This window comes from Coenobita brevimanus, chromosome 101 (assembly GCF_032717465.1).
Source record: "Coenobita brevimanus isolate Jiangsu-jjx chromosome 101, ASM3271746v2, whole genome shotgun sequence".
Taxonomy (NCBI): Eukaryota; Metazoa; Arthropoda; class Malacostraca; order Decapoda; family Coenobitidae; genus Coenobita; species Coenobita brevimanus.
Window position 1 is genome coordinate 14,151,052 of NC_137054.1, and position 17,024 is coordinate 14,168,075.

The window sequence follows — 17,024 nt, forward strand, 5'->3', positions numbered from 1 at the left end:
ATGGATAGAGAAAGGGTTTGTTGTTTGAAAGGATATGAATATGATACCTGGCTGGGACAGGGAGCACCTGGATTATAAAAATTTCTTGAAGAAAAAGACTATTGATCTTGCATAAGACCCTCCAACATATCACAAACACACACATGCTAGATCACAAAAGTCTTGAAGCTAAGTGAAACACCCCCAACAATTCATTATGGATGGTGGGTTTTAGCACCAAAGTGGTGACACGTGAAGGCATATGGCATATTGGAAGACTACTGAGTGTTAGGGAATGAAGCTCCTTTCTTGGAGTGGCTTCTGAGGAGAAATACATACCTGTAAATCTAGAACTAAAACTGCATGTACATATGTTCCCTGATCTCATCCAGAACTATTTTCTTTTGTGTTAGCTGGTACTACATCAGGGACTTACAGAATACGTGACTGACATCCAGAAATTTTGTTTGATATTCCTCTTATTCTGGTCATAACAACTACATCCAAGTTAATGAATGGTCAGTAACTGTGCCTTTAAAAAAGTCCCTTCCATATTGCAAAGGCACAATTAGCAACCTGCATTTCAAGACATCAGGTATATGATAGTTACATGTGCACGCTTTCTTTACTTATCTTGTTATTTACTCCGATACATAATATATTTGATACTTAACCAAATTTTAATGGCTTATTTTGTTATCTGAAACATATGTCTCCTTCCCTATTTCAGGATCCTACCTCAAAAAGTAAGGATGATGATGATGATGACAGCATACTGCTAATGTGTTTATATTTTGTTTTTGCAACCATCTCATGTCTGGGATTTGAGACCCAAACTGATGCTGAAGTTTAAAGAGGGTGCTAGCAATATGTCCACTAACAGTAGCTATATGCTAATACTGTATATGTTTGCACCTTGCCAGCTCGTTCTGATTACATACAGCATACAGACTCTCATACACACACACAGACCTAGCCATTTCAGCCTTTTTGACACTTATGTGCACTGCCCTCACTGCAAACACCCCTTCCCCCTTCCCTGTTCAAAATTTGTCAGTATGCAAAGGCCTGATTCTGGTTACTACACTCCCTTCAGTGAGAAGTTCTGATCAGGAAGAGGATCTTATTGGACTGTTGCATTTTTAGTTACTATCTATCTATCTATTGCCAGACGCCTCAATCCTGTTCGGGGTGGCCACAAACAAATCGCCTCAATGTCGCCCTGTCCCCTGCCATTTCACTGCCCTGGTCCCAACTCACATCCCCCTCTTTCATATACCTCTCCACCCCATCCCTCCATCTCATCCTCGGCCTCCCCCTCCCTCTCCCCCCCTCCGCCTCACTCACATACACTCTCTTCGTCAGTCTTTCACCCTCCATCCTCTCCACATGGCCAAACACCTCAGTGTATTCCTCCTAACGCTTCCTATCACATCCATATCCACACCACAACGCTCCTTTATATCCTCATTTGTTAGCCTATCTTTCCATGTGACTCCACAGGCTCCTCTTAAATAACTCATTTCCACTGCTCTCACTCTTGACTTGTGTCCTTCCAACAACGTCCAAGCTTCACTTCCATATGTTAGAGTTGGTATCACAATACTGTCATGTAGTAACTTTTTCACTTGCATGCTCACTTCCCTGTTTCTTATCACTGCTTTCAAGGAACCAGCAATCTTTCTTCCCTGCTGTACCCTTTCAAGCACTTCACCCTCCAAACCTCCATCCTTATTCATCACACTACCCAAGTACTTAAACATACTCACATTTTCTAAATTCTCACCATCCAACCTCGCTGTACATTCACTGACTTCACCTCTCTCAAAGACCATCACTTTACTCTTCCCTACATTCACCTTTAGATTCCATTTCTTACACACTCTCCCAAACTCATCCACCAAGCCATGCAGCTCCCCTTCATCTTCACTCAACAACACAGTATCATCTGCAAACAACAGTACAAGGAGTTTCCAAACAATACCCTCTCTCACCAGGGCCACTCCAACATCCATTACCCTACCTTGTACCTCTTTTATTATCCCATCCATGTACAGATTGAACAACCATGGAGACATGACACATCCCTGTTTCAACCCAACCTTCAAAGAGAAAAATTCACTCAGTTCACCATTCACACGCACTGCAGCCTTAACACCATCATACATACTCTTCACAGCATTAACAACTTCCCATCTGCTCCATATATTCTGAATACTTTCCACAATCCTTATCTATCGACCCTGTCATATGTTTTCTCCAAATCCATGAAAGCTGCATACAACTTCTTTCCCTTCTCTAGAAACTTTTCCACTAAAGATCTAAGAATGAATATCTGATCTACACAACCTCTTCCCTTCCTTAAGCCTCCCTTTTCTTCTCCAACTAATTCCTCTGTTCTTTCTCTAACTCTGTCAATAAGTATCCTACCATACACTTTTCCTATTATACTAAGAAGACAAATGCCCCTATGATTACCACACACTTCTTTTTCCCCCTTTTCCTTTGTACAAGGGAATAATTATACCTGACTTCCAATCCTCCGGGACTCTACCTTCCTCCCAGGCCAATCTGCACATTTTCCACATCCATTCTACTACTATCTTTCCCCCATGCTTCAGCATTTCACCACACACTCCATCAATTCCTGGGGCTTTCCCCAATTTAACTTTCTTCATTGCTTCCATAACTTCTATCCTACTGATTTCTTCCTGTCTTCTCACCTCCCTTCTTCTCCCAGCCATTCCCCAGCCACTTATACTTGCATTACTTCCATCCTCTATGTTCAACAATTCCTTAAAGTGTTCTCTCCATCTGCTCACTTTTTCTCCCTTCTCCACTAGTAATCTACCATTTTATCTTTCACTCCCCTGCTAACTTCACTTCCACCCTGTCTTATGCTCTTCACCTCTTTCCAGAACATTTTCTTACAGTCCCTCCACTTTACACTCAAATTCCTTCCAAATTCCTCATCCACTCTCTTCTTACTTTCTCTTACTAATCTTTTCACATCTCTCTTCCTTTCTACATGTAACTCCCTCTTCCGCCTCTCAACTTCTTCCGTGCCCCTATTTCTCATCCATTCATTGTATGCTTTCTTCTTTTGTGCCACAGCCTGTCTTACCTCTTCATTCCACCACGCTGTTCCTTGCACCCCCCTTCTTCTTCTCTTCATCCCACGCACCACATCACATGCTGCACATATTTCTTCTGTGAATATCCTGCACACACCTTCCACGTCCCCCATCTGCTCCAATTCATATTTGCCCAATCGTTCCTCCACTTCTCTCTTATATTCTGCCATTTTCTCATCCTCTTGTAACCTTACCACCCTCCTTGCAAATACTACTTCTTCCCGTCCTTCCCTTTTTCTATTTCTCCATCTTATTTGGATCTTTATTCTGGCCGCCACCAAGTAGTGGTCAGAAAGTCCACTCCCCCAACCTCTATAAGCTCTTGCATCCATTACACATCTTCGCATCCTTTCATCCACACACACATAATCAATCATTGCCTTCACCCACCCTTCTCAACACTCGCCATGTATACCTGTGGATCATTTTGTGCCTGAAGAGGGTATTGGCTATCACCAACCCCCTCCCAGCACAAATGTCCACTAATGCACTGCCATTCTCATCTATCTCAGCAGGCACAACCCACTCACCAACTATTCCATCCACCTTCACATTGTCTACTTTACCATTCATATCACTGATCAAAACACTCTCTCATTCCTTCCAAACTTTTCCATGCACACTTCCACATTTGTCCAGAGCTCTTCTCTCACTCTGCTTGCACGATCTTGCATTGGCGCATACATACACACAGTCGCCCACATTTGTATTTCAACTTTCAATCTTACCCACTCAATCCTTGACCCAACTGATCCATACTCTCTTATGTTCTTCTTCCATCTTTTACTCACAACTATACACACTCCTTCTTTTGCCCTCTCATTCTCACCTACTCCTGCACATATACCCCATCCATACTCCCATTCTCTCACACTCTCACCTCACCATTTAGTTTCAGTTACTCCACATACATCAACTTTTGCACCCTCAAGCACCTGGACAATCTCTCTCTCTTTCACCTCATCATTCGCACCTCTTACATTCCATGTTGCTATTACCATGTCCTTTGTCCGGTCCTTGGTCGTCATCTTTTGGTCAGTCCTTGTCCGAGGCTTCTTGTTCGTCTTTTTAGTTAGTTGTTTTCCGGGGAGGGGCACTAACCCTCCGCCAACCCTTTTAGTCGCTTCATACGACAAGCAGGGATACTGGGGGAGTACTTTTGAAAAAAAACCCTACCCCCAGGGGGTAGTTACAAATTTATTATTTAGAAAGATCCTGATCCCAAAGTACAGTAGCACAATCATTATTATTGTCATCCTCAGCATACTGACTCTTACTTTTTCCTAAAGATGAAATGAAGGGGATCCAGAAATAATCTATCTGTCTTTCTTTCTTTCTATCTGTCTATCTGTCTGTCTGTCTGTCTGTCTCTCTATAGCGAGCCACCATAATCCCTTAAGGGGTGCCCTTCTGGCAATAGGCAGATACTGAAGCATCTGGCAATAGGTAGACAGATATAATTTTCAGTACTTGCAATACTGCATATTGTATATTTTCTTAAAAGTCATTTCATGAATTATTAGATATGTAAGTCAAATTTTGCTGCTGAACAGTATGATGAACTAAGGCCAATAAAATATTTTTTTTGGCAGGGATCATGCACAGACAATGTTATTCCCTCTGGCCTGCTGAGCAGTGGCTACTTTGAGTACTCAGCTGTAGGAGCTGATGACTACATTGTTCCCAAACCAGAGGGTACAGGTATGTTTTCCCCTCACTCTTCTTCCTTCATGCTCTTCCCTTCACCTTTATGCTTTCATCCTTTTCCCTTCTTCCATCACCACAGAGTTAGAATATGGTGACAAAAATCTGACCCACCTGAAGTGTTGTGATGTGCTTCATCAATTTTCTGAAATCTGAACCAATATGGTCATGATCTAATCCAATGGACTAATTCTTGTGGAAATAATTCTAGTAATCCAATCTAGTTCTAACACTGGAGGGGGAAGGGGGACCATAAGAGTGAAAATAATTAAGGGAAGTCAAATACTGAGACTTACTGGAAAAGTCTGGAGGATGCCTCCCACTCCCATTCCAGTCCTATAGGCTGCTTCCAGGAGATTTTGTACGGGTAATCTGGTCTGTCCTCAGGTCCGTTTTATCTTCCCATTAGGATGCTTTCATCACCCTCTAGCCTTTGTGTTCTGACAATAGCAGAAATGTTCCAGTTTTTGTTATGGACTAATTCTTGTGGAAATAATTCTAGTAATCCAATCTACTGTAGTTCTAACACACACTGGAGGGGGAAGGGGGACCATAACAGTGAAAATAATTAAGGGAAGTTAAATACTAAGACCTACTGCAAAAATCTGAAGGATGCCTCCCGCTCCATTTCCAATCCTATAGGTTGCTTTCGGGAGATTTTGTACTGGTAATCTGGTCTTTTCCCAGGTGTGTTTCATTTTTCCATGAGGGTGCTTCCATCACCCTCTTGCATTTGTGTTCTGACATAAGAAGAAATGTTCCAGTTCCTGTTAGAAAAATTTACATTCCATTCATGTTAAATCATTTATTTCTTCCATCCAAAATCAGTGCAGTGCCATTTGATTTATATTTTAACTTATAAATGAAAGATAAGGAAATACTATTTGAGCTTTCTTGCTTTTTCCACACCATTTGTTGATGTACTTAATTATTTTGCTCAGTTTTTGTCAGAGAAGAAATTGCATTTATTACTAGAAGACTAATGATGAATGCAAGAATTGTCTGCCAAAACATTCATGCCACACATCATCACTGCCAGAGATATGATTCTTTAGTTACATAAAAGACTGCAATGTGACTTAATATAACATATCACCCTGGAGTGTAAAAGCAGTTCTTCTAGATTGTATTTTGGTGAAAAATTTGGGTACTGTACTTTCTTCATCATAGATGCTAATAGTGACTGATGGAGTCAAGTTTTCTTAGCTCATTCGGTTAGCCAATTGACAACACACTACAGTACTGTAGTTGGTTTGTTTTTATTATATAGAACTGGGCCATTCCCACAACTTGAATACTAAGCCAAAGCTGCATGAAATTTGATGAACATTAGTTATGAAGCGGGAATGGGTCTCCATGATTACAAATTATATCAGCCCTTCAGTCAGTTGGTCATCACCAGAGCTGAAAGGCATTAGAAATCTTAGTCAGGTTAGAAAAACTTGGCAGTGATAATGCTACTGTACACTGATTCTCAGGCAAGTGCAGCCATGGAGGGTCATTCGACTCCTCGGTGATGATGGAGGCAAAGGGTGGCATCAACAAGGAGACCTCTTCCCCCTGCTTCTCACCCCACCACTACCTCCACCAGCAGGCTGTTGAGCTTGCCATCACTGTCAGTCTTTAGTTATGTTGTACTTCCATTTTTCTTCTTCTCTCTGTCTGTAATAATCTAAGGATAGGAGTTTCTTACTATCAATGTTGGCACACCTTAGAGAGAGACTGAAACTCAGTATAACTTTTTCATACTGCAAGTTCGGATAGGGAAGGTACTGGCACCCCAAACCAAAGTTGGATATACAGGATTGAATTATATTATTAAGAGTAAAAGTACAAAGTTGTGAGCAGAACCCCAGTTTTTGGTGATAAGTTTATAACAAATGATTATGAAAGAATGTGCATGACCTTTTTGTATCATGACAGACTTCACTTTGTTGTGTTGGATGGAGGCTAATCACATACAACTCCAATACAATATTCCATAAATGACTACTGTGAATTAGAGGATTGCTTGCACCTTCCTGTACTCAGTTTTAATATTACAGTTGGAAGTGTTCTCATAACTGTTCTGTGTGTGGTACTTTACTTTTAGGCTTGTGAAGATTATTGTGTACTTTTTATGTTGTATACTCTTGTGTATTGTACCAGTAATGTACTGTATTTTGTTCCGACTGTTCTTGCAGGGTAGGCTGTATACTTTTTAATTATACATTAGATTCTGTATAGTTCTTGTACCAGTATACATTATTTGTACCATACTTGTCCACCTTAACTTGGCATAAAATTATCATCTCTCCATCTTTAATTCTGACCTGAAACAAGATATTAAAACTGAACTATAATGGTAGTCATGATGAGGTGCTATAGAAAGGATGTAGAGCCTCAGTATTGACACTATGCCTTTGAGCTATTGAGAAATAAGCTTTAAAATTACAAAAACCACCACCAAGTTAATGTGGACAAACTATGACATACTTGTATTCTAACTAAGACGCATTTTGGCAGGCAAGTGAGCAGTACATTGCCACCATTCGGGATGCCATTGGAGACAAGAATTTTGCGGGACTCCTGGATTTATACCATGGCTCAGCCTTGTCCATCGTCATTGACATCACACTTTCCATGGTGCAAGAGTTGGAGGCTGTCAAAGAGGAGGCCAGACTTATTGTGGGGCGTACAGACCCAGAGCTTTATGTATTTGTGCCCTATGGAGATCCTGGTTAGTTGTTCACTTCAAAGCAATCTGTATGCTTCTGTTCTGACAACATGCATTACCGGACTTTTGCAGTCCATCAGGTTCGTGGACAAATAAGCAAAGGTTACAACAACACAACCTACACAGTCATCCATTTATTATACTACTGTTGTCAGTATAATAACTATGTTTTGTAGTAGTACACCCAAAAGCACTAACTTCTTTTCCTAGTAGCTGGAGTAGCAGCCACTGACGACCGGACGATCAAACACCCCACACCCACAGCCCCTACCCCAACCCAGGTATAAACGTTGTTGGACAGATGTGGAACGGCCAAAGCTGGTGATGTTACAATGTGTCAAGATTGTATTTATAGACAATCAGAACCAGTAGGGGTAAGTACATAAAGGTATTTAATGTGTAAGGCTGTGCAGTTATCCACAACATAAGAGAAAATCTTAAAGATGAAAGAAGACTCACAGTGTATTATTTTTTACTGTTAATATGAATTAATGGACGTCCAAAACCACACACAACTGTGAATTAGTGGACGTCCAAAACCACACATAACTGTGAATTAATGGACGTCCAAAACCACACATAACCAGTGTTAACGATAAACAACCGTATGTCCTTGTAACACACAAGGTCCAACTTGCAGTGTGTATATCACGTAACAGCTTACAACAGGATGAAATAGCTGGCAGGTATACTGAAGTATATTGTATGTTATTGATTTGTTGGTGCTTAATACAGAGGTGTCTGATAATATAATATGATCAATACCTGAAGGATTATTTCATCATTATCTTCATTTATGTTGGTTAACAAAGAGTGGGAGTGGGGATTGAGAGGGTAAGAAAGGTGTTTGGTGGAGACAGGGACCCAGAGAGAAGCTTGGTGGAGATGGGAGCGCGAATGGATGAGAAAAGATACTGTAATATTCAACAGTTGTTGTTCACTATCCTATACCTATTTGTAGCATTATAGGATGTATGTAAGTATAAAGACAATAACACATAACTGGTAATACATTCCCCTATTGGTTCTGATTACCTATAAAAACACTCCTGACACACTGTAACATCACCAGCATTGGCCGTTCCACATCTTTCCAACAATGTTTACACTTGGGTTGGGATAAGGTGGGTGGGTGTGGGGTGTTCCATTCCCCGGTTGTCAGTGGCCGTGGCAACTCCGGCTACTAGGGGGTTAGAAATTAGTGCTTTCGGGTGTAAATATTCAGAAAGATCCTTTGTGTCATCTTTTAATGAAAGTGATTTTATAAACTCTCAAACATTCAAAAATTTATTTTAACCCTTTTCAGCCTAGTGCCATCTTTTCTAAGCTGAATAAAATAAATGGCATTATCCAGACAAAAAAAAAATATATCTATGGCTGGGGAGCCTAAACTTGCGTGATGAATGTTAGAAAGTCATGCAGCAGGTGAGTAATATCATCCAGCAGAAGTCAGAATAGCAAGAAAAAGATGTCCCTGGAATGAGGGGAGGAAAGTGAATACAGTATTTCAAGAATAAATATGTTGATGACTTTTGGCTTACATGAGAGCAACACTGAAGAAATAAACATTGTAAAGAGGACTGGTGCACTGGGGTCTGTATATGCTTATGTTTTCAAAGACAATGTGGGAAGCTTTTCTTTGGCTCAAGTGTATCATGTGTGCAGCATAGAAACCTGCTTCACTATTTGTAGAGAAATTGGAGAAAGAAACACCGATGTGGGACAGTGTGTATTGACATTTTGCCTCATGGCCATAACGATACATGCTAAATCCCACATCAGAGTTTCTTTCTCCATAGGAACCTGCATTTTATTTCTCAGGTAGTACAGTGATTAATTTATCAAGTTTGTTTGGCTTTTAAACAGAATTCTACAGCGGATCTCATAAGTCATATGTGACCTTTGTCACAGCATGTACCATAACTGTATGTTGTGGGATGTCTATTTTTTTTTTTTTTTAACCTTCTAATCTATTTCATCTAAACATTCTCACTTGAGTAAGTCTGGTGGCAGCAAAAATTCAGTATAACAAAATATTAATACTAGGGTTAAAAAAAGTTTCTTACCTCTTCAGTCTGAGGGTTTTCTTCTGAGTAGAATAAAATCATCAGCTAGGAAACAGAGTATGGTAAAAAGGATAAGTGGTTAATATCACTAACATGACCAGCCAATTTCCCTACCACTCTTGCACGTATAATCAGTCTTGATATAGGTCTAGTACAGTATGTGTTTCATTATCATAGCTTTTATAAAACACGGCCATTATGAGTTGAAGAAACTGGCAAATTTATATTATAGGTACCAGTGGAACACTAACATGCAGTTTTCTGTAATTTACTGAGGATTTAATGGAGGAAAAAAAACAGTCTTATAACATGGATTACCTGTAATACACCACCTGCACCCCCTGCCTGCCAGATTATGGTCCTGTCACAAAGACCACTGATGAGGATGAGTTCCTTCGAGTGCTGGATGAGGTGAGGCTGGAGGATGCATGTTGCTGTCTGGAGGAGAAGTTCTGGCATGGACTGCAGTTGGCTCTCATCAACACACCAGATTATTCAAGTATCTTCTGCTTTACGGATGCAGGAGCCAATGATGCAGAGCTCATGGAAGGTGTCATGGCCTTGGCAACAGCTAAGCACACTAGGGTGGGTATTTTGCATACCAGGCTTCATGGGTCCTTATGCACTTTTTATCAGTGTAAGTAACAAATTTCTATATCAGTTTTTTAATGTCAGATCCATTATAGTGATGTTTGTAATGTCTTTTAGACCCTAATTTTCTAATTGCACCTGCCACAGGTGAGCATCATCTACAGCTATGACAACGGTATGAAGCACGATGAGGGTGGGGATGAGCGAGAGTGTCCTGGCTACACAGTCTCAGGCATCGATGATTACAGACGCTTAGCTGAGCTATCAGGTGGCCAGTTCATCGAGATTGACAAGTTTGACATTGATGAGGTCGTAGGCATCATGGAGGGTGGTGTGGAGCAGAGCCAGGTTTGTGTTTCAGATCATGTTTATGACTACTTCTTAAGGCAGACTCATGGTTGGTTGTGACTGCAATATGGCGAAATCTTGCCTTTCAAAAACGCGACACTGCATCATTCATAAGTTTCTGAACATCTGTACTATACTGTATTTGTATTACTATTCATCATCATAACCATCATCATCCTCAGTCCATATACTGTACAGTACTGTGTATGGCTTTACAGTTTCACTTCTTAATTTCAAATAAATAATTTAACTAAAAAATTAAAGTACTGGTATACTGTATTTGAATTATTACATACATTTTTTATTGTTGTTTTAAAGTCTGAAATTAGTAAATTCACTGCATATTAGTATCACTGCTTCCTGTCAACAACTGCCGTTATCAGTGGCTCTGTTTTAATATATATATTAACCTTTCCATACAAGGCCAGGGTGATCCATATATAGTACAATGCTTATCAGCACTTAATGGATATGATGGGCCAAGCATCCTGGGATTGAGCAACAACAACAGCAACAACAGCAATGCTTTTTTGGCCAGGGAGGGAATTCTGTTTTTTTGTGTAACTATTCATACAAAAATTTTCCCAGGCTCTGTGGTAAGATTCACATCAAAATGCAATTTTATGCAGTGCATCCCTACGTCAAGTGGGGTTGGTGGAGGATTAGTGCCCCTCCCTGTAAAACAATTAACTTTAAGCCCTTGGCCACCCCATTTGGGATACATGGCATCTGGCAATGGATGGATGGATGGATTTGTGAGATGTGACTCACATCAAATGCAACAAACCACAGTTTCATGAGGCAATATTTGTGATGCAAATTGCATCAAAGTGCAACTTCAGACTGTATTTTTTGTCATGCAAGCTACATCAGAATGCATGAAAGAGTGAAAATGGATTTCACTAATGTATAAAGTACTGTAGTTGAGATTGAAGGATATTAAGTGTTAAGAGTCATGGATGGCCATTATGTACATTTTTTCATTTATTTAGTAACACTACAGTTACTTCTTCAAAACAGCCATGGTTCAAATCCATACTTATCCACAAATGGAAGAGGTACATTTTTATTACTAGTGTAATGCATGTGCAATTATTTGAGTTAATGCCTGGCTTATGTAATATATATACTGGATACAATAAAGGACTTATATACACTATATATGGAATAAGGAAGGTCCTGTTCTTCTTGTTAGCTTTGTACAAATATCACTAAAGCCCTTATCTTTTTTCTGGTTCATGTCCGACTCTGTAAGTGAGAGTTGTGCCTGTAAGTCAGCCATGATTGCTTTCATTTAAGATTGCAAGCACTAGTACTGAGCAGCTGAGATTTTAGTGTTACGTTCAGTATGGCTGTCAAAAGCATGTGAAGAATTAATGTACTTTCTTACCATAAGAAAGCTTTTATTTTCTTGCTGAGTCTCACTTCATCACCAGTTGCTTAGCAGATGATTACTATATTGCGTTCTTGGCAGTTCCTGAATTTTCTTCATGTTGAACCTTCTGCAGTGTTTGGACAGCCATCTTGATGAGCCTCTGACTATTGTCCAGCTTCCTTAGCCCTTACTTTTCTCTTTGACTGCTGTTTTTATTATTATCTGAATATGATTCTACAGGTTATCTTCTTATCTTTTATGGGAACATTATACTGAACTTGCTGATGGTCATTTAATTACTCTGTTAACATGTTTCTTACCATATTTTTTCTACTGCCATCTTGATTGCTAACCTTACTAATGCATACTTTTGACAGCCTTTTAACAATATATGTGATGATCTCATTCTTCTTTATGACACTGTGAATACCTCCTTAGTCCCTAAAATGCTAACAGGATCGATCGATCCTTTTTCAGGATTATGCAAGATACCAAATGTGATTGATTGAGGGGCTCAGGGAAAACTGGGAAAAACATGCTCTGCCCTGATTGTGACATATATCCCTCTCAACCAATCAAAACTAAGTGCTGAATAGGCAGGAAGGAGGGAGGGGAGGAATGAAGGAGGAATGAGGGAGGAATAGGGTGTGAATGCACAGAAAACGGGAGTTGCGCCACCTGGAAGGATAACTTTTTTTCAACTTTGATGGGCTGTAGCTCATGAACCAGTTGGTCTAAAATGCTCTGGTTTTGGCTTAAGGTGTGTAAATTCAAGCTCTAAAACTTGGGCATAACATTTTTTACTTCTGCAGAAGTTGAAACATCGGCTCCATATACAGTACTGTACAGATTTGCACGCCAGTTCGGTCGATCAAATTGCATACCCTAGGAGTTAATGAACCTGAAATACTGGCAGGTAATGAGGTAGTATCTGTGAGGATAGTCATGTAACATTCACTTGCCATGATTCAACCTTATTATAATTTTTCTCTGCCTTCATCTTGTTTATTCACCTAAATTCTGTTAGACAATGAATTACTGTATTCCTCCTAGCTTAGCTGTTAAGAAATATGATATCACTGCTTGGTTCATCCTATCATTCTCTCTTTCAGGTCACTATACGTGCAAGGGATGATGTTGTTGGCCTCCAGGACTTTTCTTTTCCCATAGATGATTCTGTCATAGACTTTCAAATTGTAATGTCAGGAATCATCACTGAGGCCACACTTACAGACAAGTTAGGTAAGTTTATCAGCAGTACACCAGTGTATCATGTTTGTATAATAGTTTATGTTGGAAATTTTCTTTGATAATCAAATTCTACACAGTATTTCACTAAAAGAATTTTTTTTTTCTCTGTGACTATTGCCAGATGCTTCAATCCCATAAGAGGCAGCCACAAAAAAATTGCCTCCATGTTGCCCTGTCCAACACCATTTCACTGCCCTACTCCCAGCTCACAAACCCGTCTCTCATATACTTTTCCACGTCATCCCTCCATCTCATCCTAGGCCTCCCCCTTCCTCTCCCCCCCTCCACCTCATTTGCATATACGCTCCTCATCAGTCTCTCGCTCTCCATCCTCTCCACATGGCCAAACCACCTCATTGTATTTCTCCTAATGCTTTCTGCCACATCCACATCCACACCACAACGCTCCTTCACATCCTCAATTGTCAGTCTGTCTCTCCATGTAACTCCACATGCTCCTCTCATATAACTAATAACCACTGCTTTCACTCTTGACATGTGTTCTTCCAACAAGGTCCAAGCCTCACTTCCATACATTAGGGTTGGTATCACAATATTGTCACGCAGCAGCTTGTTTACTTCCATGCACACTTCCTTGTTCCTTATCACTACTTTCAAAGAACAGCAACCTTTCTTCTTTGTTGTACCCTTTCAAGCACTTCACCCTCTAATCTTCCATCCTTACTCATCACACTACCCAAGTACGTAAACACACTCACATTTCCATTTCCTCCTCATCCAGCCTCACTGTATATTCAGTGGCTTCATTTCTCTTGAAGATCATAACCTTACTCTTCCCTACAGTCACCTTTAGATTCTGTTTCTTACACATTCCCCCAAACTTATTCACCAGGCCTTGCAGTTCCCCTTCATCTTCACTTAACGATACAGTATCATCTGCAAACAACAGTACAGGGAGTTTAAAAACATGCCCTTTCTCATTAGGGAAACACCAGTATCCACTGCCCTACCTTGTTCCTCTTTTATAACCCCATCCATATACAAATTGAACAACCATGGGGACGTGACACATTCCTGTTTCAATGCAACACCCAAACAGAAAGATTCACTCAGTTCACTATCCACATGCACTGCAGCCTTAGTCCCCACATACCTACTCTTCACAGCATTCAGCAACTTCCCATTTACTCCATATATTCTTAATAATTTCCACAGTCCTTGTCTATCCACCCTGTCATATGCTTTCTCCAAATCCATGAAGGCCACATATAACTTCTTTCCCTTCTCTAGAAACTTCTCCACTATAGGCCTAGGAATGATCTACAGAACCTTTTTCCTTCATAAAACCTCCCTGTTCTTCTCCAACTAATTCCTCTGTTATTTCCCTAACCCTGTCAATAAGTATCCTACCATATACTTTTCCTGTTATACTAAGAAGACAAATGCCCCTATAAGTACCACACACTTCTTTTTCCTCATTTCCTTTGTACAGGGGAGTAATTATACCTGACTTCCAATCCTCTGGGATTCTACCTTCCTCCCAGGTAAATTTACACATCTTCCACATCCATTCTACTACTATCTCTCCCCCATGCTTCAGCATTTCACCACACACTCCATCAGTTCCTGGGGTTTTCCCCATTTTGAGTTTCTGCATTACTTCCACTACTTCCATCCTACTGATTTTTTGTTACTATTTAAAAGTAATTAACTTACTAGAATGAATGACAGTTACAGTACAGTGAAAGTTAGATAGAATGAGCTTTTACATGCATATGAAACTATTCAGTACAGAAGCTGTAAAGTATATTATACTATTTAGAAATTACATATATGAATAACAGCAAGTGTACAGTATCTCAATAGCAGTAAGATTCACAAAGTTGTAAAAACAATTTGGCACAAATATGCAGGCATCAATACCATGTGTCTGAAGCAATCATGCAGGGAGGCTGATCATTGTGCAAGGTACTGCATATATATTCCACAGTGATCTACTGTACAGTATGTGTACCTGTATATTACTACACTAACATTGAGCTCATAGAATTTTTGTAACCCTTACTAATCTTATCATGCCTCTTGTCAGGCGTTTGGTACAACCTGATCGACAAGGTGCAGCTGAACACCACTGAGAATGTGGAAATAGTCTCTTATACAGATACCCTGAAGGTTCTCACTTTTACTTCACCTACAATAGGCGAGTGGGCTTTGGAGGTAAGGCAAAGAAATTTCTATTTCTAATATTATTATGGCACACCATCCTAATATTCCTGTCTGGTCACATTCAAAGATCTCACATATTAGCACTGAGGAGTATGAATGTCTTGCTTATTATTTCCAGTGAATGTACAGTAAGTTCTTGAGATTGTGTACCACTGCTGTATATGACCTTGAGAATTGAGACATGGCATAAATGGACAAGTTAGTGGCTGCTGAACACATGTTGCATCTGAGCCGGATCTGATTCCCTTGGTAAAAACAAACAAAACAAACAAATATCTGTATCTTTAAGATCATGATTTGTACCCATTTTGTGAGGGACCGTTTACCCACAGGTGAAAAGTGACGAGGAATACAGCCTGGCTGTTACAGCTACTGCCACCCTGGGCCTCCTTACTGAGCTGGCTGTTGTTGACATGCAGCCTCCTCGTCCTGGCTATGTCCTTGTTCGTGGCCACCCTCTAGCAGGTCACACATGCTTCTCTCTACCCTCAGATTCTAGGCTATTTGCTCTTTTACACTTTTCATGCTTGACTGACCCTCCCACCTTATAATCTGATTTCTTAGGACTAGGGAACATTTTCTTAATCATCCTCATCAGATGATGCGATAATACATAGTGAGACAGAAATCAATTCTGATATCAAACAGAAATCAGTGGGATTACGATACAGCATCAGTCATTCGTTTTACAAGTACTGCACTTATGTACAGCATACATAACTAGTGGGGCACTCAGTGGAGCGCATTTCTCTGACAAGGACAATGTAATTTCCAAACCACTCTTCATAATGGGTTACGTTTTCTCATCACTGATTGGGGTTTCACAGAAAATGCTTCCTAGATTCAGAATTTGTAACACAATCCAGATCGGTCCCAAAAGTTAATTGATTGCTTCCTGGGACAAGCTATCTACCCACCAGGTTTGGTCCAAATCTCTCATTTAGTTTTTGAGTAATCCTGCTAACAAACAAACAAACAAACAAACAAACAAATGGGTGAAAACATACTCTTATTGTGGGAGTGAATTATTGTGTGTGATACTGGAGTGGACCTACAGTTAGTGGTTTGTCATACATCATCTGACAAAGCTAACCGAGAAGATGGCCATGGGTTATTCTGCCTGGTCATTGTTACAAATAGTCCCTAAATATGTGAAAGAAATGAAAAAGGAATCATCAGATGTCATGTCTTCTTGATAAATATGCTGTCCAGAAAGGGTATGGGAGGTTCTGATTATGTTGTCCGTTTGTCATCAAGAATATCCCCAATAGTCAGAGAGATCGTTTAAGATTAAAATCAGCATGTATACAGTACAGTACTGTACTTAACTTCTCTTATATGTTGTGGCTCTGAATAGGAATTACCTTTCCCTCAGAGAAATCTGTTGATGATAAGTGAGGGATGTGGCAAAAAAAACAGAACTAAAAGTGAGAAAGTTTGTAGGAAAGCTTGGGAAATTGGATTGCTGGTGATGACACTGACAGTAGTAATTATGGGGAGATAGTGAGGGTAGTGGACCACACAGAGTAGTTAATTATGGGGAGATAGTGAGGGTAGTGGACCACACAGAGTAAATGCAAGATAAAAGCAGAACTCACACAAATGACAGCAGAATCAGTATCCTTTTCTAGATGACCCTACCCCCCCAAAAAGGGGGGGGTGACTGAACTTAG

General features: G+C 40.1%; 1 protein-coding gene across 1 annotated transcript in view; it reads left to right on the forward strand.

Moving 5' to 3' along the window:
• The window catches only part of LOC145414940 (uncharacterized), a 59,889-nt gene that overhangs the window by 15,005 nt on the left and 27,860 nt on the right, over nt 1-17,024 (forward strand). The window contains exons 7-14 of the mRNA XM_080284352.1: nt 4,706-4,814; nt 6,296-6,432; nt 7,323-7,536; nt 9,952-10,184; nt 10,338-10,538; nt 13,026-13,155; nt 15,215-15,342; nt 15,684-15,816. Coding sequence (XP_080140478.1) covers nt 4,706-4,814; nt 6,296-6,432; nt 7,323-7,536; nt 9,952-10,184; nt 10,338-10,538; nt 13,026-13,155; nt 15,215-15,342; nt 15,684-15,816 — 1,285 coding nt within the window. The remainder of the gene's footprint in view (nt 1-4,705; nt 4,815-6,295; nt 6,433-7,322; nt 7,537-9,951; nt 10,185-10,337; nt 10,539-13,025; nt 13,156-15,214; nt 15,343-15,683; nt 15,817-17,024) is intronic.